General features: G+C 49.4%; 1 protein-coding gene across 3 annotated transcripts in view; it reads left to right on the forward strand.

Moving 5' to 3' along the window:
- The window catches only part of NCK2 (NCK adaptor protein 2), a 115,214-nt gene extending 89,985 nt beyond the window's left edge, over window positions 1-25,229 (forward strand). For 2 of the 3 annotated variants that reach the window (XM_070379491.1, XM_070379490.1), the window contains exons 4-6: window positions 5,352-5,565; window positions 11,022-11,731; window positions 24,000-24,143. In XM_070379491.1, coding sequence (XP_070235592.1) covers window positions 5,352-5,565; window positions 11,022-11,731; window positions 24,000-24,007 — 932 coding nt within the window. In that variant the 3' untranslated portion in view covers window positions 24,008-24,143. Of the gene's footprint in view, window positions 1-5,351; window positions 5,566-11,021; window positions 11,732-23,999 lie in introns of all 3 variants that reach the window. The other variant, XM_070379492.1, reaches the window with a different exon arrangement.
- The last annotated feature ends 565 nt before the right edge of the window (window positions 25,230-25,794 follow it).

Here is a 25,794-nt window from a genome sequence, read left to right on the forward strand (position 1 = left end):
TATATTCTGAAGATTCTAGTAAAAATGATGTTGTTTAGTCACTAAGTCATGTTTGACTCTTTGTGACCCCATGGACTGTAGCCTGCCAGCCTCATCTGTCCATGGGATTTTCCAGGCAAGAATACTGGAATAGGTTGCCTTCTCCTCCTCCAGGGAATCTTCCCGACCCAGGGATCAAACTTGCATCTCCTGCATTTGCAGGTGGATTCTTTACCGCTGAGCCATAGGGGAAGTGCAATAAAGAATGAAACATCCAGAAATGGGATGGATTGCTGGGGAGTGAAATAAGGTGAAGGTAGCCCTCCAAGTTACCCACAAATCCCCTTGAACAGCTTGTCCTTCCTCCCTTCAGCTTTTAGAACAAGAAGACAGCTGAGCTGTGAAGCACATCTGTGCTCGGGTTCAATTTTTCAGGAGCCGTGGTCAGTCTCTGGGACTCCCAGGACTCAGGGGGCATCACTCAGCCAGCTTGTCCACGTGTGGAGTGCCAGGTTTTCTCCCCCGCCCCAACAGATGGCCACCCAGCTCTGCAGGCTCATGTCTCCTTCCACGGAGCCAGCCAGTTCCATTTTGGGAGAACACAGATTGCTAGAAAGCTCTTCCTTAAATAGAATCAACATTCGCTCCTCTGTAACTCTCTCCGTGCAGCTCTCCTTGGCACTCGAGAGCTGTGCTGGGGAACCGTGCTCCTTTTCTGGGGACTGACCACCCTTCTCCACCCTTCCTCCCCCGTCAGGCCTTGGAAACGTTTGCGCCAACCGTTATTTACTGTAGAAACACCAACAAAGTTATGTTCTGAACATCCTTATCAATACACAGCAGTTAATGTTTATAGTCTAAGCAGTGGTCCTCAACCTTTTTGGCACCAGGGACTGTTTTCGTGGAAGACAGTTTTTCCACCGACTGGAGGGGTGAGGATGGTTCCAGGATGATTCGAACACATTACATTTATTGTGCACTTTATTTCTGTCATTCTTACATCATCTCCACCTCAGATCATTAGACGTTAGATACCTGAGATTGGGCACCCCCGCTCTAAAGGCTCATGGGGTCCAGTATTCCCATCGCCTGGGAGAAACGCCCCGCTTCGTGGTTGGTCTTTTTCGCTTTGATGTGTTTACCCTGCTCACCCAAAGCCTTGCTTTTCTTGGACAAAGAGACCTTGTTGTCTTGGCTTGAGTCCTCCATCGGCCCCTCAAGCAGTGTCACTGAAAAGGGAGGCGCCCGACAAGAGGTGGAGTGACTTATCTCTCCATCATCAGACCTGACGTGGCATCAGTGTTGAGAAGGAAGGTGCGAAGACTTTCCCCATCCTCTCCTGCCTCCCGCTGGTCTTTGGAGCTAAGCCTTCCAAGGCTTCCAGTTTAAATCGCTGTGACCTGCGTGCTGTCGGAATTCCAGTGTGATCCTAGATGGATTACAGAGCCAGTGGATTTTCTCTCCACCATGCATCAGAAATAGTGAAAACAGGCTCAGAAACCACACCACATGTGTCAACCTTCTAATAGCTACTCATGACATCATCCATGTTTGTGATTCTCCTGCTATGGTTAAAGCCAGATTAAGATTTCCCCAGCAGACACCTGGCTTGGCACAAAACAGCACAGACTTCCCAGCAAAGTCCCTGTGTACCACATGCGTGGTGACATCTCTGGTTGCAGACAACTGATCCACAGAGCCTCTCTGGCTTTTTAACATTCCCACACTGGGTTGAGGTTGGTCGCCACTTTAATTCAGTCACTTCTCATCCTTTGTTAGGCAGAAAGCAGTGTGTGTAGGCATGCTCAGTCGTGTCCAGTCTTTGCAACCCATGGACTGTAGCCTGCCAGGCTCCTCTGTCCATGGCATTTTCCAGGCAAGAATACTAGGTTGCCACGCCCTCCTTCAGGGGATCTTCCCGATCCAGGGATCAAACCTGAGTCTCTTCTGTCTCCTTCATTGGCAGGCAGACTCTTTACCATTAGTGCCACTTGGGAAGCCCCTAGACAAAAAGCAGAGCCTTCCCCCCGAAGAGCTCTCTGTTAGGAAACAGATAACATTCTTTCTTTTCTTTTAATAATTTATAGTTAAGTAGAACAACATGAGCACTTCTTTGCATACAGGCAGTGCATTGATGCATACATGGAGCCATAGATCTCTCGTATTCAGCTCATGATCATGAACAGTCAAAGAGAACTTTTCCACTGATAACAAGGAGCCGTCCTTATGAATTGCTTCTCCTGGCAGAGTGCAGGTAATGTTTTAAAGGCTCAGCACATCCCTGGGCTCCGACCTGGCCTTGGTATTTCCATGACCTGACTCATAAAACCATGCAGGTGAGGTGTTGTCAAGCCATGTGCTAAATCTTCTTGGCTGGGGAGGTATTTTATCGAAGAGCTATCTTTCTTGCTACTTCTCGAGAGTAGCTGGACCCTGCTGCAGTCCCAAAGGTTAGCTGTCTTCTCAGTGGTCACCTTAGGCCCAGGTACTGACCAGGCTGCCTATAGAACCACGGCTCCATTATAACCTGTTAGTAGCCACCAGTGGAAGGTTGGCTCCAAGGCCCACATGTCCACTGCTGACTACCTCCCACGGTGTCTTGAACCAGCAGTGGGCTGCCACCAGGGCTGTTCCTTAGCCTTGGCCTCTATGTGACCTGACCTGAGGCCAGTTAGTCACCTGCCGGTGGTTAGCACCAAGACTCCACCTCTCTGAGTTCATGCCAGACCCAGGAGCAGAGAGAGGCTGCTGAAGGACCACTGCTCACTCTCTGAAGTACACCTTGTGCTGTCTGGGTTGAGGCTTGTGGTTGGACAGGGACTGGTCCCGGGAGTGAAATTCCCAGGTTCCTCAAAGTGTATCCATGTGGGGTTGACTGAGCGACTTACTTCTGCAAGAAAAGGCACAGATGGGACAACTTGGGATTTTTTTTAAAAACTTTTTTATTTTATATTGGAGTATAACAGATTAACAATGTTGTGGTAGTTTCAGGTGAAGAGCAGTGGGACTCAGTCGTACATGTACATGTATGCATTCTCCTCCTAACTCTCCTCCCATCCAGGCTGCCACATAACATTGAGTAGAGTTCTCTGTGCTGTATGTAGGTAAATTTGTTTGTTTGTTTGTTTAACCAACTCGAATATCAGGATTTAACTGGGTGGGCATTTGACAGGACTTTATAGCAAAGATAGGCAGCTAGGATGTTAAAAGGAAATTCTAGTGGTATGAGGTTCTCTATTTTAGAGATGAAAAACCAGGGTCTTATTCATAAAGCTTGAGTGGTGTGTGAGTATGACAGTGAACATGTGTTGGTGTTAAGGCCCTGGTTTTGATGGCAGAGTTGTGTTGAGGAGGAGGCTGTCTGTGTGTGTGGAAATGCACACCAGGTATTGAGGTAATGGGACAGGACATCGGGAGCTTGCTCTCAGACAGCTCAGGGAAACAGATATCCTTTGTGCTGTTCTTACAACTTTACCAAACATTAAACCAAATGGACAGACATAGTGGCCTAGGTTCTATTCCTGGGTCCGGAAGATCCCCTGGAGAAGGAAATGGCAGCTCACTCCAGTATTCTTGCCTGGAAAACCCCATGGACAGAGGAGCCTGGCAGGCTGCAGTCCATGGGTCGCAAGAGTGAGTTGGACATGACTGAGTGACTAAACCACCATCACCATTCAGAGATCAGAGGATCACCGAGCACCTGCTGAGATCAGACCTGAAAACGAGGCTGCCACTGGGCGTGAACATGCCAACTGAATCTTCCCCAGAACATCCCCAGGCCGTGGCTCAGGACTTTCTGTAATCATCCAGCAGTCCTTTGTGGGTCTGCAGCAGGCAGGGGAGCAAATCTTGCTTCTTGCTGGATCAGTCCAGGCTGCCTCAGCCAGTTCAATAAACACATCTTTGTTACAACAGAGACGGGAGAGAAAGACGGTCAGAAAGCACCTCGGGGCCCCACCTCTGTGATGCTGCGGCCTTGGGCTGCCCTTTCAGGCCCCACAGGTCTGTGGGTCTCTGCTGTAGTCACAAACATCCACGGCAGGTCTGAGCAGGGCAGGCAGCAGGCAATCTGTCCAGATGAGCCCAGGGCAAGGAATGCCACGGTCCGTGATTATCTCAGGCTGATCTGGAGTTGTTCCTCCTTCTCTGTCCCTTGGAAGTCCCTCTAAGCTCCTTGATTCCTGCTGAGTCACCTCTGGGAACAATAGCCCAAGGCTTTGAGATGAGTGTCGTTGTGCTGTGGGACCAGCCCTGTGTCCTTGTGCATGTCGGGAGTGAAGCCCAGTGGGACGGAAGAAGGGGTAGCGCTCAGCCCCTGGGTCTTGAGTGTGGGTGGACCGGAGGAGCTACCCTGGCCCGGATGCGTGGGGCTCATTGGAACAGTGGTGCTGTCCCCCGTGGGCCACTGGAAAGGACTGGACAGTGCCCCTCGGCTCCTCTTTTATCCTTCTAGAAGCATTGGTGCATCCAGTCACTCCTGGCCCCACCTGCAAGGCTGTGTTGGTTTTCTCCCACCCGTGCTGTGCCCTGGGACTGTAGAGGACTAGCTACTTCATGAGCATCCTTTACTCTTGGCCCCAAGGGACTCACTTATCAATAACTAACCCGGTTCCTTTAATGTTGAGGGGAGCGGGAGCTGTTAATGAAAATGATTGAGAAGCCAAATGTCCCAGGAGTACACCTCTTCCCTTTCTGTAAATTGATTTCCATTTTGGCAGCAGTCTCTTTGGCAGCAAGCACATTCTCTTGTCTTTGTCATTCATAGGCTTTTGGTATGACATGATTTCTGTACTCAGATAGCCCTCAGAATTGTCATCTCTTTGAAAGCCTGTCTTTTATCAAACTGTTCATTGAAGGAAGGCATACTTATTTTAAAAATTTTTGGAAAATAGGATAAAACAGAAATCACCTGTGATCTTATCACCCAGAAGTAATGACTTTTGGCGTTTCCATTTGTTGGCTCAGTATACATGTAGAATCAGAATAAGATTGCGGAGGGGACTTCCTGCTGGAGTCAGTACCGGCTGTCACCAGGCAGTTGGTGCTCAAGTATCTGCCCTTTCTGCCAAAGCCTGATTTCAACACATGCTAGAAAGGAGGTTTACTATATGAGTTTGGTCTCCTTGCTTGGTCAGTGGTCAGGATGCTCAGTGTTTTTGTATTTTCTATAAACAACCTAAGAGGAGAAGCTCATTCTTTACATTTGTCTTATACGTAGTTTGGTTTTCTAGGTTGAATGTCCATAAAGGATAAGAAAATTACTGATAGTCTTTCTACATGTCATTTAAACATAACTTCCTAAATGAAGTCACCATCTAAGGAACCAGTACAAAAAAGTACTTTTTTTTTTTTTTTTTTTCATTTCAAAAAAGTACAAAACCAAACCACTCCCCTGATGCTGAAGCTCCACTACTTTGGCCACCTGATGCAAAGAGCCGACTCATTGGAAAAGACCCTCAATCTGGGGAAGATTGAAGGCAAAAGAAGAAGAGGGCGACAGAGGATGAGATGGTTGGATGGCATCACAGACTCAATGCACATGAGTTTGAGCAAGCTCCGGGAGATGGTGAAGGACAGGGGAGTCTGGTATGCTGATGTTCATGGGGTCACAAAGAGTCAGACATGACTGAGGGACTGAACAACAACAAGCCACCCCCTGAGTTTGTATGTAGCGCATGCAAAGAATATTGAGAGAGATCAGTTTGATTTTAAACATCCAGCTTCTCTAATTATCTCTTTACTATGTTATAGCAAGGACTCTGGGTTTTCAGAGCCACTTTTAACACTTGAGGTTTACCTCTTCAGTCTCTGCCGTATAATCTATACAGTTGTGCGAACCTGAATTACATATAACATGCCATAATTTAGAACTCTCTAGCTTTCTGTCTCACGAGATCATTCACAGTACAGACGACCTGCCAAATGCAGTGCCCACAGACAGTGGAGACGTCTACAGAAACTGTGGTGCCAGCACCCAAAATAAACTTGGATTTGTTTCCGTATATCATGAGCGTCCAAGTATTTAGAACAAAAAATGTAAAACAACTCACAACAGATCAGTGGGTGGATAATTAGAGAGAAAATAGAGACAGATTGTTCAGAAGAATGCTAATGGGAGAAAAGCCAGGAGGGGCCATGGGAAGGAGGAGGGGCTGCCCCCTCGAGAAGCCGGGGAGAAGCAGGTGTGCGGTGACATGGGGGTTGTGAAACCAGATGCGTCATCCCCTGGCCCCTTGTGCCCCAAGGAAGGACGAGGACAGCAGGTAAGGTATTTCCCAGCAACTGGCACCTAAGTTGCTTCTTATTAAAATAATCATTTTTCTACAGAACACCCTTTCTTGACTCAAGTTACTCAAGTGGGAGCCTTCAGTTATAGAAGAAACGTAGACTAAAAATGCTGAGAGTTTAAGTAAAGCCTTCTTGCTGTGTTTCTAACTGTGCTTCCCCATATGGCCTGGCTCATTTTTAGACCCCATGCATATGTCTCAAACGTTCCTTTCCCCGATTACACATTCACGCCTGTTCCCAGGAGCCAGTGTGGGTGCGGGGAACATTGTTCAGGGTGGGTGCCATGGAGCTGACTGCAGAGCCCCTCAGGCTGCTGGCCAAGCAGGCTCCTTCTCTCCTGCACCCCCACCCTATGCCCACCACAGCTCTAGGTACAGGAGGGCAAGTGGGCATCTGGAGAGCTCCTGCTGACCTGAGCTGGCCAGGGTCTGACTGTCAGGCATCAGTGATTTTGGGTAGGCGGGATGTTCCTTTGCTCCTCACCAAGCACTTGTTCACATCATCTTTGTCTCCAAGTCATTCCCTGATCTCTCCAGGCTGCTGTCGCTTTTTCTCAACTCTCAGCTTCCTTTCTCTGCTTCTGAACTCATGGATTCTGTGAGCGTCTGGATTGTCCCAGTGGTTCTCACAGCTGGGAAGCCTCTGGAGGTCACATCTTGGGGAGTGTTCAAGCTGGGGCTGTGCCTACGTTTCCTCCTGGAAGCCAGCTGTCCTGGAGTAGCTGCTGGCAGGGAACCTTCATCTATTTTGTATTTTTGATTTTTCAGGAGCAAAACAGAAGCAAAACAGTTGAGGGTCTGACTTGGGAAATTTACAAGTGGGCATTTATAGTGGAGCGTGAATTGGTGGTGAAGTGGTCGAGGTGTCTTTCTGCAGTGATGTGAGGTAATGGTCCTGTCATATTAGCCCGTGTGTTCAGCCAAACTCTAGTGACAAGAGTTGGCTGTAAGAACCAGATGGACCACTTACAGTTCTTCTGTGGTTGTTTCTTATAGCCTAGTATGTACAGTTGAGTTTGAAAAGTGAGGTTCATTTGACAGCTTGGTGTCTCTGTAGAATCCTGGCAAGACCCTGGAGATGACCTGGCCCAGAGCTCTTCTGTGACCATCAGGCAGGTTGACATACTTGTCCCGGGTAACAAAGTGCTTCGTGGCACAGCTGGGAGCAGCCCAGGGCCAGGGTGGGTGGCGGGAATTGGGGTCTGGAGCCCAGCCCCTTAAGACCTCTCTTGGAGCCTGCATGTGCCTCGTCACCAGCGTGTGCCTCGTCCAGAGTGGCATGTGGTCCTAGAGCCTTGGGAGATGGAGTATCTCTTTTACTCCCTCCCTGAAGGCCCACTTTGCACTGAGGAGCATCTTCTCCTGGGACACTTCAGAGGGGCCCTCGTGTCTCAGCAGCTCCCAACCCAGCAGGCAGGACTGGTCAGCTGTGCACCCCCCACCACCCAGTCCCACAGGAGCATTTTAGGGAAAAACAGACACATGCACATCTCTGGAGAAAGCACCATCTGTTGTTTTCTCCATTGGACCTTTGTCCTCACCCAGAAAGGAAAACAACGTATGGACTGATAATAGCAGTAAACACCACAGCCACAGTTGTACAGCTCCTGCTGTGCGCTGGACACTGCACACGTCCTTTCCTCAGGCTTCGGACTCTCACGGTTGCCCCACCTACCCCTGCAGGGCCACTGACATCCTCGTGCTACAGATGCAGAAACCCAGTAGAGAGAGTGCAGAACTGCCAGGCCACAAGCCAGTGGGGCAGGAGCTGAGCTTGGAGCCTGGTCAGAGCTGGGGTTCAGTTGTCTGCCAGCCAGTCACCCCACAAATGTGTTGACCCTGTGTGCACTCTGTTCTTCGTTATTGTATTTCATTTTACCGAGCAGGTGTGGGCTCAAAAAGTTGCTCTTGTGAGCCTCTGCCAGTGACAGACGCTAAGTGATGCTTCAGAAGGTCATAGTGAATGCTTGCCACCTCCCAACCACCGCCCCACCTCCCCAGGCACATCACATTCAGAGATGCTTGTGCTGATGGATCGGGTATATGTGTTGAGAGGTACTAAATATGTATTTTTAATTACAATTTATAATGAAAACCTTTCAAAAATTCTTTACCCTGGCATCTGTGCTACCATTTGACTTTCACATTTGGTAGAAAATCCTATGCTTCTGAACCAGTTTTTTTTTTTCCCAGGCTTACACATTCAGTTATGTTATTTGACTGCCTGCTCATGGGGAAACGGGCTCTCTTAGGAGCAGGAATGGAAGTTCTGCTTCTGGACTCGTGGATCCATTGATGGTGTACTTTGCCCCAACACATCTCCCTCTGTGCCAGCTTCTGGCAAGTCTGCCCACGGGAAAGGGGACCATCTGGGCACATGGATGGTGACTTGCTCCTTTGTCCTGTCAGCTCGACCCAGGCCATGTGGGTTTGCCACAGGGATGGGAGGTCCCATCCATCCAACAGCCATCCATTTCTCCTTCCTCCCTCCGGTCCTAGACATCCCCTCCCTGAACTTGGGGCTCCGTATGGCATATAATAGCACATTTCATTGCAGGGTAAGGTGTAAGCCTAAGGTGCACATGCCTAGGAATAAAAAAAGTAAAATCTCCTGGGTTTACTGCAACTTGGGAGAGTGGGGGCACAGAGGGTGGGTCAGGAAATGGTGCCCTCAGGTTCCGGGAACATAGCCTGGCTAGAGTAGGGCCTCCTGCCCTGGCCGTGGAGTTGCTGGCTTACAGACATGTGGTGCCTGGACAGGGGAGGATCTCAAGGCATATGGAGGGGTCAGCAGTGCGTACTTAGGGGTGGGGGGCAGGGGTGGGTATCAGGCTGCTCCTAATTAACCTGAGCTCTCCTGGCAGCCCAGGTGTGTATCCCTGAAGAGATCAGTCTGCAAGGACTGATGAGGCAGACAAACTTGTGATGGTGAGATAGAAAATGGAGCTTGTTAAACTGGCAAACGTTAGTTGAATGCCCGCCCTGAACCAGGCCCCAGGCCCTGGGAAGATGAGTGCGGCAAAGGGAGAGGGCGCTGGGCAGGTGGGTGTGTGCTCCGCAGGCCTGGGGGCCCCAGTCGCCCATGAGGAGGACCTCACAGTGCTGCTCATGTTTTTGATGGGTCTGGTGCTGAGCACATCCAGGGATCAAGCCCCATTTTCCTCTGGAGGGAAGGCACCTAGCGAGTGAGTGACAGTGGTGCTGAGCTGAGTATGTGTCTGGGGCAGAGAATGCCAGCCTGGGTGGGTCCACTCTGGAAGCCAGTGCCCAGCTCCCCATGGTCCAGGCCATCATGACAGCTCCTCTTATTCCTTTGATCTCCCCACCCAACAGGGGAGTAGGAACAAAGGAAATTCTCAGAACCAAGCTGTGTGCTGTTTGGTCCCTCAGTCATGCCTGACTCTGTGCGACTCCATGGACTGTAGCCTGCCAGGTTCCTCTTTCTGTGGAATTTCCCAGGGAAGAATACTGGGTGGATTGCCATTTCTTCTTCCAGAGGATCTTCCCGACCCAGGGATCTAAGTCTCCTGCATTGGGAGGTGGGTTCTTTACCACTGAGCCACCAGGGAAGCCCACACTGTCTTTACTGCAGGGAATTAAGGGAGAAAGAAGTACAAGCTATCCATAGAAGTGCATTGTTGTCCTTCTGGGAAAAAAACAAAGATCTGCCAGTGGCCACAGTTTCCCTACTGTGGAAGCTCCCATGCTGGTGTAGCTCGGAGGCATGGTGGGCAAGTGGCCACCTCTCAGGAAAGCCCAAGAAGCACAGCCAACCCCGCAGTCCAGGGGCACGTCCCCAACTCAGGCATCGTGCCTTCCTTCCTAGGCTCGCTTCTACAAGGTTGCAGAATTCTGTGCATTTTAAGCAGGTTAAATCATTTTTACCCTAGGGCTTTTCAAGCTGTATTACACCTCATGCACAGGAAGTGATGTTTCAGGTGACAGCTTGGCCCTGACTCACACATGTAACCGAAGCAGCCGTTCTATGTTTGATGCACTCTGACATCTTCTGTTTTGTTTCCTTTTAAAAAGAAGACAGTGCATACACACAGGCTGCTCAGACCCCCTTAAACTGATTTTCTGATCCACTTGTGGGTTTGCCACCAGAATATGAAAAAGTCTGCCTTAAATTTACTGCATGCGCTGTTTTTTCTAAATCACTCATCACTGCTTGTGCGAAATCTGTGCAGTTTTGAAAGACGGGAAGGAAGGAGAAGGGTATGGGTTTCTCCCCAGGGTTGCCACCCTGGGAGGGTGCCGAGTATCCCCAGAGTGGAGGACAGGTGGTGGCCTGCAGAGCAGGACAGGCTTGAGGGGTCTGAGAGCCATGGAAGGTCTTCAAGGTCATTTGGTCCAATTTCCCACCCACAACACAGAAGATACCTCTGTCCTGATGCAGAAGATATTTGTGTACCGATGCCTTTTTGTTTTGTTTTCCTCCTAGTGGCATATGGCTGCTCTCATCATTTTCAGACTTTACACTGTTTTATCCTCATGGTTTGCTGGTGCTCTGGCTTTTTTTTTTTTTTTTTTTTTTTAAAGGAAAGCAGAGATGAGATATGGTAATTCCCAGCTTTCAGGCATTTGGCCACTGTTACTTCTGTTGGTGACTGGCTGGTCACCAGCCAGGGGGCCAAGTCCGTTCTGCATCAGTGTGCAGGCGCTGCCCCTCGGCTGGGGCCCTGCGTGGAGCCCTTGCGGGGTCCCACTCAGCTGAACCTGGTCCCTGCGCTGAGCTTTGCTGTTTCTCTACAGGCCTCGGAAGGACCCGCCGGAAGACGAGCGCACGCGATGCCTCCCCCACGCCCAGCACGGACGCGGAGTTCCCCGCCAATGGGGGCGGCGCCGACCGCATCTACGACCTCAGCATCCCCGCTGTGGTCAAGTTCGCGTATGCAGCAGAGCGCGAGGACGAGCTGTCGCTGGTGAAGGGCTCACGCGTCACCGTCATGGAGAAGTGCAGCGACGGCTGGTGGCGGGGCAGCTACAATGGCCAGGTGGGCTGGTTCCCGTCCAACTATGTGCTGGAGGAGCTGGACGAAGCAGCCGGCGACGCGCCTGGGGGCTCAAGCCTGCGGCCCGGTGCCACGCTCAGCAATGGGCAGGGCGCGCGGGCGCTGCAGGTGGTGCAGACGCTGTACCCTTTCAGCTCGGTCACCGAGGAGGAGCTCAACTTCGACAAGGGCGAGACCATGGAGGTGATCGAGAAGCCCGAGAACGACCCCGAGTGGTGGCGCTGCCGCAATGCGCGTGGCCAGGTCGGCCTGGTGCCCAAGAACTACGTGGTGGTGCTGAGCGAGGGCCCGGCCCCTCACGCTGGCTCCGGACCCGCGGGGCCTGCTCGTGCTGGCCGGTTCGCAGGCCGCGAGTGGTACTACGGGAACGTGACTCGCCACCAGGCCGAGTGCGCACTCAATGCGCGGGGAGTTCAGGGCGACTTCCTTGTGCGGGACAGCGAGTCCTCGGTGAGTGCAAGATGGGGTGGGTGGGCAGAGGGGTGTGTATGTGTCTGGGTGTGCACATATGTGGGCATCTCTGTGTGTGTACCAGGCATATAGGGCAACTTCTTCCTGCTTAACAGCAAGTCCCCAGTGAGTACAGGGTTGGTGGGTGGAGGGGTGTGCATGTGTGTGTGCATCTCTGTACCTGTGTACCAGGTGTGCAGGGCGCCTTTCTCATCAAGACAGTCATTAATGAGTGTGGGGCAGGGTGGGTGAAGGGGTGTGTACACGTGTCTGGGTGTAAACAGATGTGCATCTCAGAGTGTGTGCATGTGTGCAACTTTCTTGTCAGGACAGAGTGCTCAGTGAGTGTGGGGCGGGGTGGGTGGAGAGGTGTGCATGTGTGTGCATGTGCACATCTGGGTGTGCATGTATACACACGTCTAGGCATGTACATATGTGTGGGTATGCACTGGCCGTGCAGGACGGCTTCCTCCTCAGGTCAGAGAACCCTCGGTGGGTGGGTGGCGCACAGGAAGGAAGCAGAGAGCATGAAAGTGTGTGGAGGTGTGTGAATGGCCTCAGACAGCAGGGTTATGTGGGGCTCATGTTAAGCAAGATGAACACAGATGCTCTATACAGCCTGTGTCCTGAGGCCCCAGCCCCACCTTATGCTGACATCCACTTGGACTGCCCAGCCTCGGCTGTATCTCTACTCCGCAAGGTGCGTTCTTGTAGGTGAGATGGCAAGTACAAAGTGTCTCAGCTTCTGGAGATTTTGCTGCCTCTTGAGTGTGGTCACCCCTGTTCTGTCCTGCAGACCCAAACATCATTTTCTCCCATGGTTTCCCTGTTGATGACCCAACCTTGTTTCCTCTCTGGGTCTGAGATGCATCAGATATTCTCAGCAAGGCAGACACCCTGTTTCTGACACAATCTTTTGTTGGTTGGTATGTTTTTCTTTTTAAAATGTGTAATCCTCAGTACGTCTCTGCCACAGGCACCACTGAGTTTATCTCTGAAAAGCTTTTGAAGCACTCAGGAACAGAACTAAAAAAGGAAAAGGACAATTGTTAAGAGAGGGGTTTGTGTGTACAAGTTGAGTCAGCGGTATGAGGCCTCTCGACTTGGAGCATACCTGTTTCCAGCACAGATTTGGGGTCTGTGTTTCAGGTGTGTGGCCAAGTCTGTCTGGGGGAACTGGGCTGTCATTCCAGGTACCTTTTTGTGTTTTCATTGTGGAGGTCCTAAGCTGGTTTTTCAGTCCTTTTAAATACACCTGCCAGGTGTATTTAAGTGAAGCAAAAGTTTTGAGGATGGAGTCCAGTGTGAGTTTTGAGGATAGAGTCCAGTATGATCATTTTCTGTTGGTTCCTATAGACTTCAGTTTAATTGTATAAATGCAACCCGTAAGACTAGTCAGCCCATGCTATGTACTGTAATTGTCCCCTGCAAATGTTGATACTACGATTACTAAGTGCACAGTCAAGATTCCTATTGACTGATCTAGAGGGAGTTCAAGCCCACAGAAGTGGTTTCCCTTCAGACAGGGGGGCAGCTGTGATGGGATGGAAACCGGCCCCCCAGTGGTGGCAGCAGCTCGTGGTGGCAAGCACATGGGACTTAGACAGTAGCTGCATCTGAAATCCGGGCAATGAGCTTTTCTCATCCAGTCAATGGTTTCTGGCAGGACATCAGATTAAGTTGTTCTCATATGAAGTCTGCTCCGTGCACAGATCAGGAGGCTCCAGAGAATCGGGTCCAGAGCACTTGCAACCCCCCTAAGCAGAAACTCAAAGAAAGCACCAGAAACCCGTCACAGTAGGAGGTGATCGAGGGACAAGGATGATTCAGAGTCAAGGAGTCTCGTTCTTGTCCTGATTTAGGAACGTTGGGTTTGAAGAGGCTTCTTAGAAAGGAGAGGGGTAAAAGCAGCCCCCGGAGTGGAGACAGTGCCCCCAGGTTCTTCTCTATGGGGCTGGGGAAGGGAAAAGTCTTTAGCAGGAGGCAGATAGTATCACTGGCTTAGAGAAAACCTGTGACTTGTCCATGAGACAAGCACATACAGGCCATGGTCACTGTCAGACCTTGGGACAAGGTCCTTTTAGAGGTAGAGGAAGGTAATTTTCTCATCTACACTCCACTCCCAGGAACTTGAAGAAGCAGCAGTGTTACATTTGTCTCGGGTTATGAGAGGAGAAAGCCTTTTCTAAATAACTAAAGTATTGCTTGTTTATTTTAACCATTGGGGGCGGGGGGAGCCTTTCCACATTTTGTTCCTTCTGTTTTAATTTAGAAAACTGCACTACGACAGCTCATCGTGTGCTGGGCCACTGGCTCTCGGGGTGGGGGAGAGGCTCTCTGGGACTTGCTTAGCTCTGCCCCTGCCATGGCCCCAGCTCGGCCTGAAGGCTGCCATGTGGCCCAAGGGTGTGCTGGACTGCTTGTCTGGCTGGAACCCGCTGTTACACGTGGCGCTGTCTGCTGTGTGCACACCTGTCTTGTGCCAAAGAGATACCCAGGGACTCTCAGGCATGCTGCTGCTCTTCTCCTGATGGCAGGGCGAGCGGGCTGCGCTGTCTTCATGCTCGTAACTAGGTGTTTGCCCACCTGTCATCTGCAACCGTGAGGAGCCGTTCAGATGGACAAGTCCATCGCTTATCCATTTTCTGCCTCCACTGCCTCTGCTTCCTGCCAGCACCTTCCCGTCTTCTTTCTGCCTGTTGTCTTTTTCCCTGTTCACTCTGGCATCTCTAAGGTGAGAGCCTACCATTCAAAGCTGCGTGATCCTGGAGCTCCACAGCCTGACCCAGCTTCGGGGTCCCGTTTCTGCAGGACCCACAGGCATCCCCATTCAGTTTCCTTTTCCTTCCTCTAGGTGTCTGTGCTCAGGGCTCACCTTTGGTCACTGCAGGACCTGTGATTCCTCAGTAAGCATAGCTGCTTTTTTAGAGTGCCTCTTCAAGATGCATTTCATTTTTTTAAATATCCTGAGCAATTTCAGTATAAATGAGCAAGATTCTTGCTTGATACTTTGCATTTAAAAATATTCCGTATTTTTCTGTATTGAAAAGTAAAAAGATCTGAGTTCTGGGAAATCTGTGCTTGGGCGGAGGGCGGGAGGGGTGGACATATATTTCAGAACAACAAGCAAAGCATTGGCATATCCTACGATATCCAGGGTCAGTGATGTGTGGGTATTTCAAAGGCGTGTGTTAGACATGGTTTATCAGCCAGTGAATGAACCAGATGACCCTGCTTTGGCCCTTTTCTATCTTTCATCTCAATATCGAGTTTTCTCTCTCCCCCTCTCTTGCTCTCATTCCTCGCCTCTAATTGTCATTTACCTTTAGCAGCTAAAGATGAAACAGTGTCAGTTTCTTTGTATTTAATCATTATATTCCATCCATATCTCATTAAATCTAGAAAATTCAAAATTCCTACCTGCCTTCTCATCTAATGCTCATCGTAAATCCTTATGTATTTGTTCAGACTTATTCTGTGGATACGGCTAGAAAACTGTATTACAGTGAAGAATAACCAGTAACTAAATTTCTGTGTACTCTGTAAACTGTCAGTGTTTTATTTTTTCAGTTGCTGTAGAAAGTGGCAGCTTACAACTAGGTTGAGGTCTGCAAAGCATCAGCCTGTGGTGTAGGAAGCCGTTTTTCTCTGTAAGATGTTAAAGATCCCAAAGAGATCATCTATTTCCCTGTATTTTGTGTCCCTATGTTTTTGTGTCATTTATTACGAAGGGCTTTGGATGGAGTTTTATCTCTGCTGTATTATGTGTAAAAGAAGGTGAAGAGTGCTGAATCCCCTTTTTTTGGAGGGAGATGCTGTAGAAAGTGGAACAGAGGGCTGCTTGTTACCTGAAACCTGATTTGTGGTGAGAGCAGAAGGAGGCGGTGCAGGCGGCTGGGCTGTGTCATTGAGTGCCCTGGGGGGATCCCAGTCACGTGGCTGAGGGCGGCTCAGTGGCTCCTCCTGGTCCACAATGGGAGGAGACCTCCCATTGCTCTCTCCTGCATGCTGCTCAGACTCTGCTCTCTCCTCCTGTGGACCTTTGCATACATCTGGAAAATTGTAGAGTACAGCTGCCCCCATTCCCCCAGTACCCCCTCCCTGCCCAGTCTGGGCACACACACCATTCACACCTCACTCCTCCTCCTTTCCATCTGGGAAGCCTCTATGAGCTGTGCTCCTGGGTCCCATGACAGGGCCTGTGCTCACAGGTGTAACCGCCTTCATTCGTGGCTGTGCTGCCCCCATGGCAGCCAGGTCGGCACTGGAGTGCATGGTATGTCATCCTGTCGGCTGTTGAATCCCAGCACTGCGTGAGACCGTAGAAAATATTCTCCACATTCACTGATGATGCAATTGTCCAGCATGTGTGTGTAGATTCAGAGTGACTGGGAGCCAGCAGCAGCCAGAGGAGGTGCCAGCATGCCCAGCCCTTCCTCTGTGCTCATTGACCCCTGGGCTTGTGAACTCAGGTCAGACTTGGTAGCCTCTGGCTCAGGATTGCTGCCACCAGGGGTCCAGACAACCTCTCTTCAGGCTGCAAGTGTAACATGAAGAGAGATGAGTGTCCAGTAAATCAGTGAGAACTGAAAAACAGCTCTTTCAAACTAGAGTGCAAGTGTGAGTGTGTGCATGCTCAGTAGCTCAGTCCTGTTCAACCTCATGGACTGTAGCCCACCAGGCTTCTCTGGTGAAATTTCCCAGGCAAGAATGCTGGAGTGGGTTGCTATTTCCTACTCCAGGGGATCTTCCCAATCCAGGGATCGAACCTGCATCTCATCTCCTGCATTGGCAGGCTGATTCTTTACCACTGAGCCACCTGAAAACTCTGTCAAATACTTCATCTGTAACAGTATTCAGAAACATTTTCATAAAAACCCCCAGATCATTAGCTCCCTTGATGTAAATGTTTATTGATATACTTGCTGTTGTTGTTTAGTCGCTCAGTTGTGCCTGACTCTTTGTGACCTCATGGACTGCAGCATGCCAGGCTTCCCTATCCTTCACCATCTCCTGGAGCATGCTCAAATTCATGTCTGTTGAGTTGATGATGCCATCCAACCATCTCATCCTCTGTCACCTTCTTTTTCTCCTGTTCTCAATCTTTCCCAGCATCAGGGTCTGTTCTAATGAGTCAGCTCTTCACTTCAGGGGCCCAAAGTATTGGAGCCTCAGCATCAGTCCTTCCAATGAATATTCTGGGATGGTTTCCTTTAGGATTCACTGATTTGTTCTCCTTGCAGTCCAAGGGACTCTCAATAGTCCCTCCAGCACCACTGTTCGAAAGCATCAATTCTTTGATGCTCAGCCTTCTTTATGGATATACTGCTCGCATGTAAATTCACAAGTACCTGTTAGAAATGATTCCCTCCAAGAATTAAAAGCTGTAGTGGAAATTAAAAAAAAAAAAATAACTGTATCTTGGGACTTCCCTAGTGGTCTAGTGGCTAAGACTCCGAGCTCACAATGTGGGGGACCCAGGTTCAATCGCTGGTCAGAGAACTAGATCCTGCATGCTGCAACTAAGACCCAGAGCAGCCAAATAATATTAAAAAAAAAAAAAGAAATGGGTCTAATAAATTTTAATATATGAGAAAGGTGTGTACAGCTGGCACATGTATTAATAGCACCAGTGTAAACCTTTCTGTCTTCCTACTCCATTTCTTGTTAGCCATAACTGCAGAAGGACTGTGAACAGGCTAGTGTCCTAGGCTGGAGGGCTCCATTTTCATTTACAGAAGAGAGGTAATTCAGGCTTTGCTCCCAGTAATCTGCTGATCACTGCAGTCACTTAGCGAGGAGAAAAGAACATAGAAATTGCTAGGGTTTCTTTGAACTGTATCCCTTGTTTTTAAGAGCACTCAGGCACAGGCAGACCCAGAGCGAGGGGTGGGGGGCCCGCAGCCCCAGTAGGCACACTCCGGCCCTCCCAGCGAATGTTTTCTGCCCTGATTGTGGTTTCTCGGGGGCTTCCCTGGTGGCTCAGATGGTAAAGAGTCTGCCTGCAGTGTGAGAGACCCAGGTTCAATCCCTGAGTTGGGAAGATCCCCTGGAGAAGGAAATGGCAACCTACTCCAGTATTCTTGCCTGGAAAATCCTATGGACGGAGAAACCTGGCAGGTTACAGTCCATGAGGTCACAAAGAATCGGACATGACTTCAGTTTTCTGTGGTTTCTCAGCCAGTGAAGGGGAAACACCTTGTCCGATGAGATGAGCTGAGGAGCCCAGATGGAGGGAGGAGGGTTTGCATTCTGCTCTGCTCGGCTCTCCATAAATATTTCTTTCCTGGAGGCTGGCAAGCCCACCTCTTCTCTCAACTGCCAGGAGTCTTTACTGCCTGTCCTTTGAAAACAGTTCCTTCTCGACTTGCGGAGAAATTCTGCAAGAAGTGTTTACATTTTGGTCTCAAGATGCGAGCGAGGAAGGTACTTGCCCACCGGAGATGGTGTCTGAGGCATCTCACCGACCTCTAGGGGCCAGTGACTGCAAGTCAGTCCCACCCCAGATGCTGGGCTCGTGGGCTTCAGTCCTCTTCTCAGTGTGGTTGAGCCAGCAGTCAAGTTTCTGTGACATGCTTAGCTTCAGAGTGTTGCTGAGTCTTCCTGCCCAGTGCCCATGGCCAGTGCAGACCAGTGTGGCTAAATTAATTTAGCCTGTAAGGACCAAGACTGATGGCCCCAACTTCTCAGGGATCCGCTCCCCGCCCCCTACCCCCACCTCTGGAGCAGCCCCTTTTCTAGTCAGATCCAGGGGGCTGGCTTCTTGAGAAGGGAAGAGAATGCTGGCTGTGCCACCCAGGGGGGCCCCTGCAGGGAGTATCTAGAGCAAGGTCAAACCCCTCAGGACAGAGTCAGACAGGCTTCCCCAGCCTGGGGGTGGGCTTTGTCATGGACCTCCTCCAAGGTGCGTCTTAGCACATGAATCACATTCCTGTCTTGTTCTCACGGCCCTGACTGCTTGAAAGCACTGTGTGTGGTTCACTCAGACCTCATCTCAAACTGCATCTGAAGCCCCTGGACGGCCCTGCCCCTGAGCTGCTCATTCAGGGGGTCTGCGGTGGGGCCTGAGAATTCGCTTTTTCTGACAAGCACCCAGGTGATGCTACTGGACTTGGGAGCACAAATTGAGATGCCCTGGCCCAGTTCATCCTCAGGCTTCCTTTAGAACTTGGTGACGTGTAACAGTGCACTTTAGTACATAGATCAGAAGCACAGAGAGTTCTCCGAAGGTTCGGCACCCCCTGCTTGGTATAAACTTAATTCCTCCCATGTCCTTAAGTTCAAGCTCCTGCTCAGGAGCCCACAAAATTAAAATTACTGTCTCTGCTACAGCGACCAGTTTTACTGCCGTAATACATATGTACAGGAGACATATCAGGAGGCTAAATTAAGGTGCTTAAATGAAAAGCAAATTCAGAAAGTCATCTGCTGATTGTGGGGCATAAGTAAAATTGAGTCTATCACATAGTGACCCCATCTCACGCACGCCGTCTCACGGCACGCCGTCTCACGCACTCCCTCCGTACGATGCTGCTTTGTCTATGAACTGATTAAAGAGTCTCTAAAACTAGCTCAGTGCCCGGCTGGTCCTAAACGTAAAACTGAAGTCGCCTTCTATCTTTATCAGAAGGCACAGGCTTTTGGCACAGAACATATATGCTTCTAAAAATGAACAGATCTTGAAAGTACACATTGCTTCTTGAAAACCGGAAACCCCAAGAGAGAGCTGAGCATGTATATACTGCTAACGTGTATATACTGCTAACGTGTATATACTGCTGGACACAGGGCATGGTGACTGCTCAAGTCTTCACCCACCAGAACTGACTGCAACGTGACAGGGGCCAAGGGGCTAATGCTTAGGCCGTCCTGTGCAGAGCACGTGTCGGGCGGTACCTGTTTACTTTGTTCTGTTTTCAGAACCATATACAGCATCCAGCTTGGGTGGGAATACTCATAACACTGAGGCCAGCTCACATTCATCTTGATCAGTCTTGTGTAAATGTGAAAATAGCAGTGAGAATAGTGCAGTTGATTACTTAAAATGTCCTTCTGTGCCATTTGAGTTCAGTTCAGTTCAGTCGCTCAGTCATGTCCGACTCTTTGCGACCCCATGAACTGCAGCACGCCAGGCCTCCCTGTCCATCACCAACTCCCGGAGTTCACCCAGACTCACGTCCATCGAGTCAGTGATGCCATCCAGCCATCTCATCCTCTGTTGTCCCCTTCTCCTCCTGCCCCCAATCCCTCCCAGCATCAGAGTCTTTTCCAATGAGTCAACTCTTCACATGAGGTGGCCAAAGTACTGGAGTTTCAGCTTTAGTGTCATTCCTTCCAAAGAAATCCCAGGGCTGATCTCCTACAGAATGGACTGGTTGGATCTCCTTGCAGTCCAAGGGACTCTCAAGAGTCTTCTCCAACACCACACTTCAAAAGCATCAATTCTTTGGCGCTCAGCCTTCTTCACAGTCCAGCTCTCACATCCGTACATGACCACAGGAAAAACCATAGCCTTGACTAGACGGACTTTTGTTGGCAAAGTGATGTCTCTGCTTTTGAATATGCTATCTAGGTTGGTCATAACTTTCCTTCCAAGGAGTAAGCATCTTTTAATTTCATGGCTGCAGTCACCATCTGCAGTGATTTTGGAGCCCAAAAAAATAAAGTCTGACACTGTTTCCACTGTATTTCCATCTATTTCCCATGAAGTGATGGGACCAGATGCCATGATCTTCGTTTTCTGAATGTTGAGCTTTAAGCCAACTTTTTCACTCTCTACTTTCACTTTCATCAGGAGGCTTTTTAGTTCCTCTTCACTTTCTGCCATAAGGGTGGTGTCATCTGCATGTCTGAGGTTATTGATATTTCTCCCGGCAATCTTGATTCCAGCTTGTGCTTCTTCCAGCCCAGTGTTTCTCATGATGTACTCTGCATAGAAGTTAAATAAGCAGGGTGACAATATACAGCCTTGACATACTCCTTTTCCTATTTGGAACCAGTCTGTTGTTCCATGTCCAGTTCTAACTGTTGGTTCCTGACCTGCATACAGATTTCTCAAGAGGCAGGTCAGGTGGTCTGGTATTCCCATCTCTTTCAGAATTTTCCACAGTTTATTGTGATCCACACAGTCAAAGGCTTTGGCATAGTCAATAAAGCAGAAATAGATGTTTTTCTGGAACTCTCTTGCTTTTATACTCTTTTAAATTTTTTGTATTAAAGTATGGCCAATTAATGAGGCTTTCCTGGTGGCTCAGTGGTAAAGAATCCACCTGCCAATTCAGGAGATGCAGGAGACTCAGGTTCGATCCCTGGGTCAAGAAAATCCCCTGGAGGAGGATATGGCAACCCATTTCAGTATTCTTGACTGAGAATCCCATGGACAGAGGAGCCTGGTAGGCTACAGTCCCTGGGATCACGAAGAGTCGGACATGAGTTAGCAACTAAACAACCACGTGGCCAATTAACAATGTTGTGATAGTTTCGGGTGCATGGCAGGGGAACTCAGCCATACATATACATGTATCCGTTTTCCTCCAAACTCCCCTCCCATCCAGGCTGCCACAAAACACTGAGCAGAGTTTCTTGTTTTATACAGTATGTCCTTGTTGGTTATCTGTTTTAAATATAGCAGTGTGCACGCTGATGGCTGGTTGATCCGATGAATCATTCATGATGACTCATTTCTTTTTTGGGGAAGGGGCATAAGAGATCAAGTTGGGGAAATAATTTTCAAGTTCTATGTCCCCCTGCTCCTGCTGCTAAGTCACTTCAGTCATGTCCGACTCTGTGCGACCCCATAGACGGCAGCCCACCATGCTCCCCCATCCCTGGGATTCTCCAGGCAAGAACACTGGAGTGGGTTGCCATTTCCTTCTCCAATGCATGAAAGTGAAAAGTGAAAGTGAAGTTACTCAGTCGTGTCCGACACTCAGCGACCCCATGGACTGCAGCCTACCAGGCTCCTCTATCCATGGGATTTTCCAGGCAAGAGCATGGGAGTGGGGTGCCGTTGCCTTCTCCCTGTATCCCACATCTACCCCTAATCCTCTAATGGCTGTGATTCTGGAAATAACATACAACCCAAAGCCTAATTGGATCTAAAGCTTCCTATCTCTTCCTGAAATTTTATCCCCCCAGTGTTTTCTGGGTTTCCCCCAAGGCATTGGGCCCTGAGTTTAGTATAGAGATAAGATGAGGTTTTCCCCTCAAAGATTTATTTGGTCTATTTTGGGCAAAGGGACACACAGTTACTAACTAATTGAATATGTCTATCTCTGTGATACTGTTTTTAAATTTATTTATTTTAATTGGAGGATAATTACAATATTGTGATGCTGACAGTTGTGACTGTTGGGGACCAGTGGCCCACCCCAGATCTGGGTTCTCCTAGACACCCCTTTCCCTGAGTTGTCATTAGTTTATATAGAGTTGTCTCTCATTTTGCAAGATCTGTTCACTTTTGATCAGACATTTGCAGAGTCAGTGTAAAAACCAGTGAAGGGATGCTTGTTGGTTTTGTCCTGGTGGGAGACATGTGAGCAGGGGCTGGGTTGATGGGTCATCACCAGCAGTGAGTTCCTGGTTTGGGGAAGGGTGAAAGTCTGGGCTCAGAATTCACTTTAGACCTGGATCATACAGCTCCCACTATCTGTTGGGCTCTCTGTGGACACAGCCGTGGATTAGACGCAGCCCTGACCCACAGATGTGTCAGAATGTCTTCTGCTGGACAGTAGCCAAGGAGGTGTTTTCAGTGAAAACAAATCCATGTAGCAATGCAGAAGATGTGGATTTGATCCCTGGGTTGGGACAATTCCCTGGAGAAGGAAATGACAACCCACTCCAGTGTTCTTGCCTGGAGAATCCCACGGATAGAGGAGCCTGGTGGGCTGTAGTCCATGGGGTCTCGAAGAGTCAGACACAACTGAGCGACAATAACAACAAAGCCAAGGAGAGTGGAGCTTATCCAGTCTGGGGATGCAGAGGCATCTCCACGTGGCCATTCTGTGCTCTGAGACCCTCAGGAATGGTTGAGCAGGGAGAGGGACAAGGGATGGCTCAGAAACGGCAAGAACAGGAGTGACAGTGAGACGGGGCAGGGTGGGACATTCCTTCCATCTCATTGGTCGGGTCTGTGTCACCCATCATGTTCCAATCTCATTCCTTGTAGTTATCCACCTTTCCTAGCACTGCTTATTGAAGGGACCATCTTTTTTCTGTTGTATATGCTTGCCTCCTTTGTCACAGAGTAATTGACCCCGAAAGTGTGGATTTATTTCTGGGCTCTCTATTCTGTTCCATTGACTTTTTTTTAAATCAAAGATTATAATTGTACAATATAGAGAAGTATAGAACAAAATACAATTATTGGAGGATAACTACCCTACAGTATTGTGTTGGTCTCTGCTGCACATCAACATGAATCATCCACAGGTGTACATATGTCCTCTCCCTTCTGAAGCCCCGTCCTGTTTCTCTCTGCATCCCACCCCTCTAGGTTGTCACAGAGCACTGGGTTGAGCTCCCACTGGCTCCCGTACACATATGGTAATATATATGTTTCCATGCTATCCTCTCAGTTCGTCCCACTCTCTCCTTCCCCCAGTGTGCCCAAAGGTCTGTTCTCTCTCTCTGTCTCTACTGCTGCCCTGCAGATAGGTTCATGAGTACCATCTTCCTAGATTCCATACACATGTGTTAATACACAATATTTGTCTTTCTTTTTCTGACTTCACTTTGTATAATAGGCTCTAGGTTCATCCACCTCATTAGGACTCATTCACATGCATTCTTTTTCTTTTATAGCTGAGTAACATTTCCAATTGCATATATATATACCACAGTTTCTGTATTCATTCATCTGTCTGTTCCATTGACCTTGGTGCCTATACTCGGGCCAGCACCATGCTGTTGGCTGAGCTCCTAATAGTGGTAGAAGCCAGAGGAAGTGTATTTCTAGCCACTGCCTATGTACAGACCAGTTTCTACAAATCCAAGAACTAGCTAGGGAAATGAAAAACGTGCATTGGTTAGCATCGGTACTGTACGTTTCAGAACAAGTCTCCGTTTTCAAATAGTGAAAGTACATTTGGCACCGAAAGTACTAAGTTCAGTGTCACTTTTCTTCGATCCAGAGCACGAGCATCTCACCAGCCTCCGGGTGGTTCTAAAGATCAGGAGGTGGCTGCCCTGGGTGTGGACCGGAGCCCAGGCTCCCCAGCCGGTGCACGGAACCCAGTGATAATCTGCGCGTGTTCTCTTTCCCCTACAGCCCAGTGACTTCTCCGTGTCTCTCAAAGCATCAGGGAAGAACAAGCATTTCAAGGTTCAGCTGGTGGACAACGTCTACTGCATTGGGCAGCGGCGCTTCCACACCATGGACGAGCTGGTGGAGCACTATAAGAAGGCCCCCATCTTCACCAGCGAGCACGGGGAGAAGCTCTACCTCGTCCGGGCGCTGCAGTGATGCCCCGGGAAGGCGCCCTGGCTGGGCTCTCCTGCAGGCCCCGTTCTCTCCGCCTGGTCCCCTCTTTGTCCAGGTCGGTTATTTGCCACCGCCCCACTCTTTGCCATCCCGGGCCCTCCCGGCTGGTTTTCATGATGAGAGGTGGACAGAGCGAGTCGGTTCACTTTATTCCTCCTCCGTGGGAGACAGCCTTAGTTCATTCACACCGCTCGCGCCAGCAGATCCCCTTACAGACCTCGGGCGCCGTGTGGATGCACCAGAGCTGCCCTTATGTCCATGAGCCACAGAGCAGGCGGCACCTGCCTGGGGACCCCCAGTCCTGACCCCAGCAGCCCTCCATCCGTGTTGTTTGCGCTCCCACGGCTCCCAGGCTCTCCGGGGACAACCCTGGGCGCTGTTAGCAATACTGGAACCACCGGGCAAGACGGGAGGGAAGATGCTGTCCAGTGCCTTTGGGGCTGCGCTTGCAATAAAGAAAAGAGGTCCTGGAATGCCGGTTTGCAGAAGAGGGGCCAGAGACTGGGGGAGACGGTGGTTTCGGAAATTTCCCCCCAACGTGCCATCAGCAGAGTGCTCTTTCCTCTTGCCCTTCGGCTCGTTTCAAGCTCACAGTGATGTATTTAATTCTCAAAGTCATAAGTACCTGTAGCCATTTGTTGACACTAATGCAGATGATTAAGGAAAACAGGTGATCTTTGGGGAGGGGAGCAACCCACACTTCAAACACACACACACACACACACACATACACACACACACACCCACACACGCACACACAAAATATATATATATATATAGTATTTGCTTTACAGGGAAATTTTTCAGGGTTTACAAAAGGATATGTGATTGGTAGTAAGAGACAGAATGTTTATGAAGAAATTGCATTTTCTTTTCTCTTTACATCTGAACTCCTTTATAGTTCCAATATACAGTCTTGAGATGGCACATTCCTACAGTTGAGGAAGGGGTCTTGAGACCTCCTAAACTGCATACTCAGTTTTTTGGATATTGTAATAAAAAAGTATTATGACGAGACCCTGTGTGTGTTCATCTTTTGCCAAGCCTGGACTGAGCAGTGGGTAAGGGGTTCCTATAAGCTTGAGCATTCAGTCCCCCCAGGGGAGCGCTTTGAGGAGGACTTCTAATAAACTTATTACTTGTGTGTTTTCTTTTTCTTCGACCACATTTTTGTATCTTGAAATAATCAATTTTAATTAGCATGACTCCAAGAGAAACCAGAATCTCAAGTTTGGTCTTAAAATTACTCTTTGGAAATTATATACGTCACCAGCCTGTTATCAGCTAGCCTTCTCTCCTCTAGCTTTCCTTTCCCATCTCCTGCCTGCCTTTCATGCACTGGGGAAGCCATTGTCCAGCCCCTCTGAGTGCTGGGCACTGGGAATACAGAGCCAGAGAGCACTGGCTTGCAGCAGACATGTGCTCATCTCCCCCTCTTTGCTGGACTCAGCATCCTTGTCCCAGCTCCTTGAGGTGGTTCTGTGATCATACCCATCACACAGATGGAGAAGGTGAGTCACCAGATGATTGCATAAGGGTGTGGCTGCTGCCTCCTGGAGCAGGTGGCAAGCCCAGGGTCTGG

Source organism: Bos mutus, chromosome 11 (genome assembly GCF_027580195.1).
Source record: "Bos mutus isolate GX-2022 chromosome 11, NWIPB_WYAK_1.1, whole genome shotgun sequence".
NCBI classification, from domain to species: Eukaryota; Metazoa; Chordata; class Mammalia; order Artiodactyla; family Bovidae; genus Bos; species Bos mutus.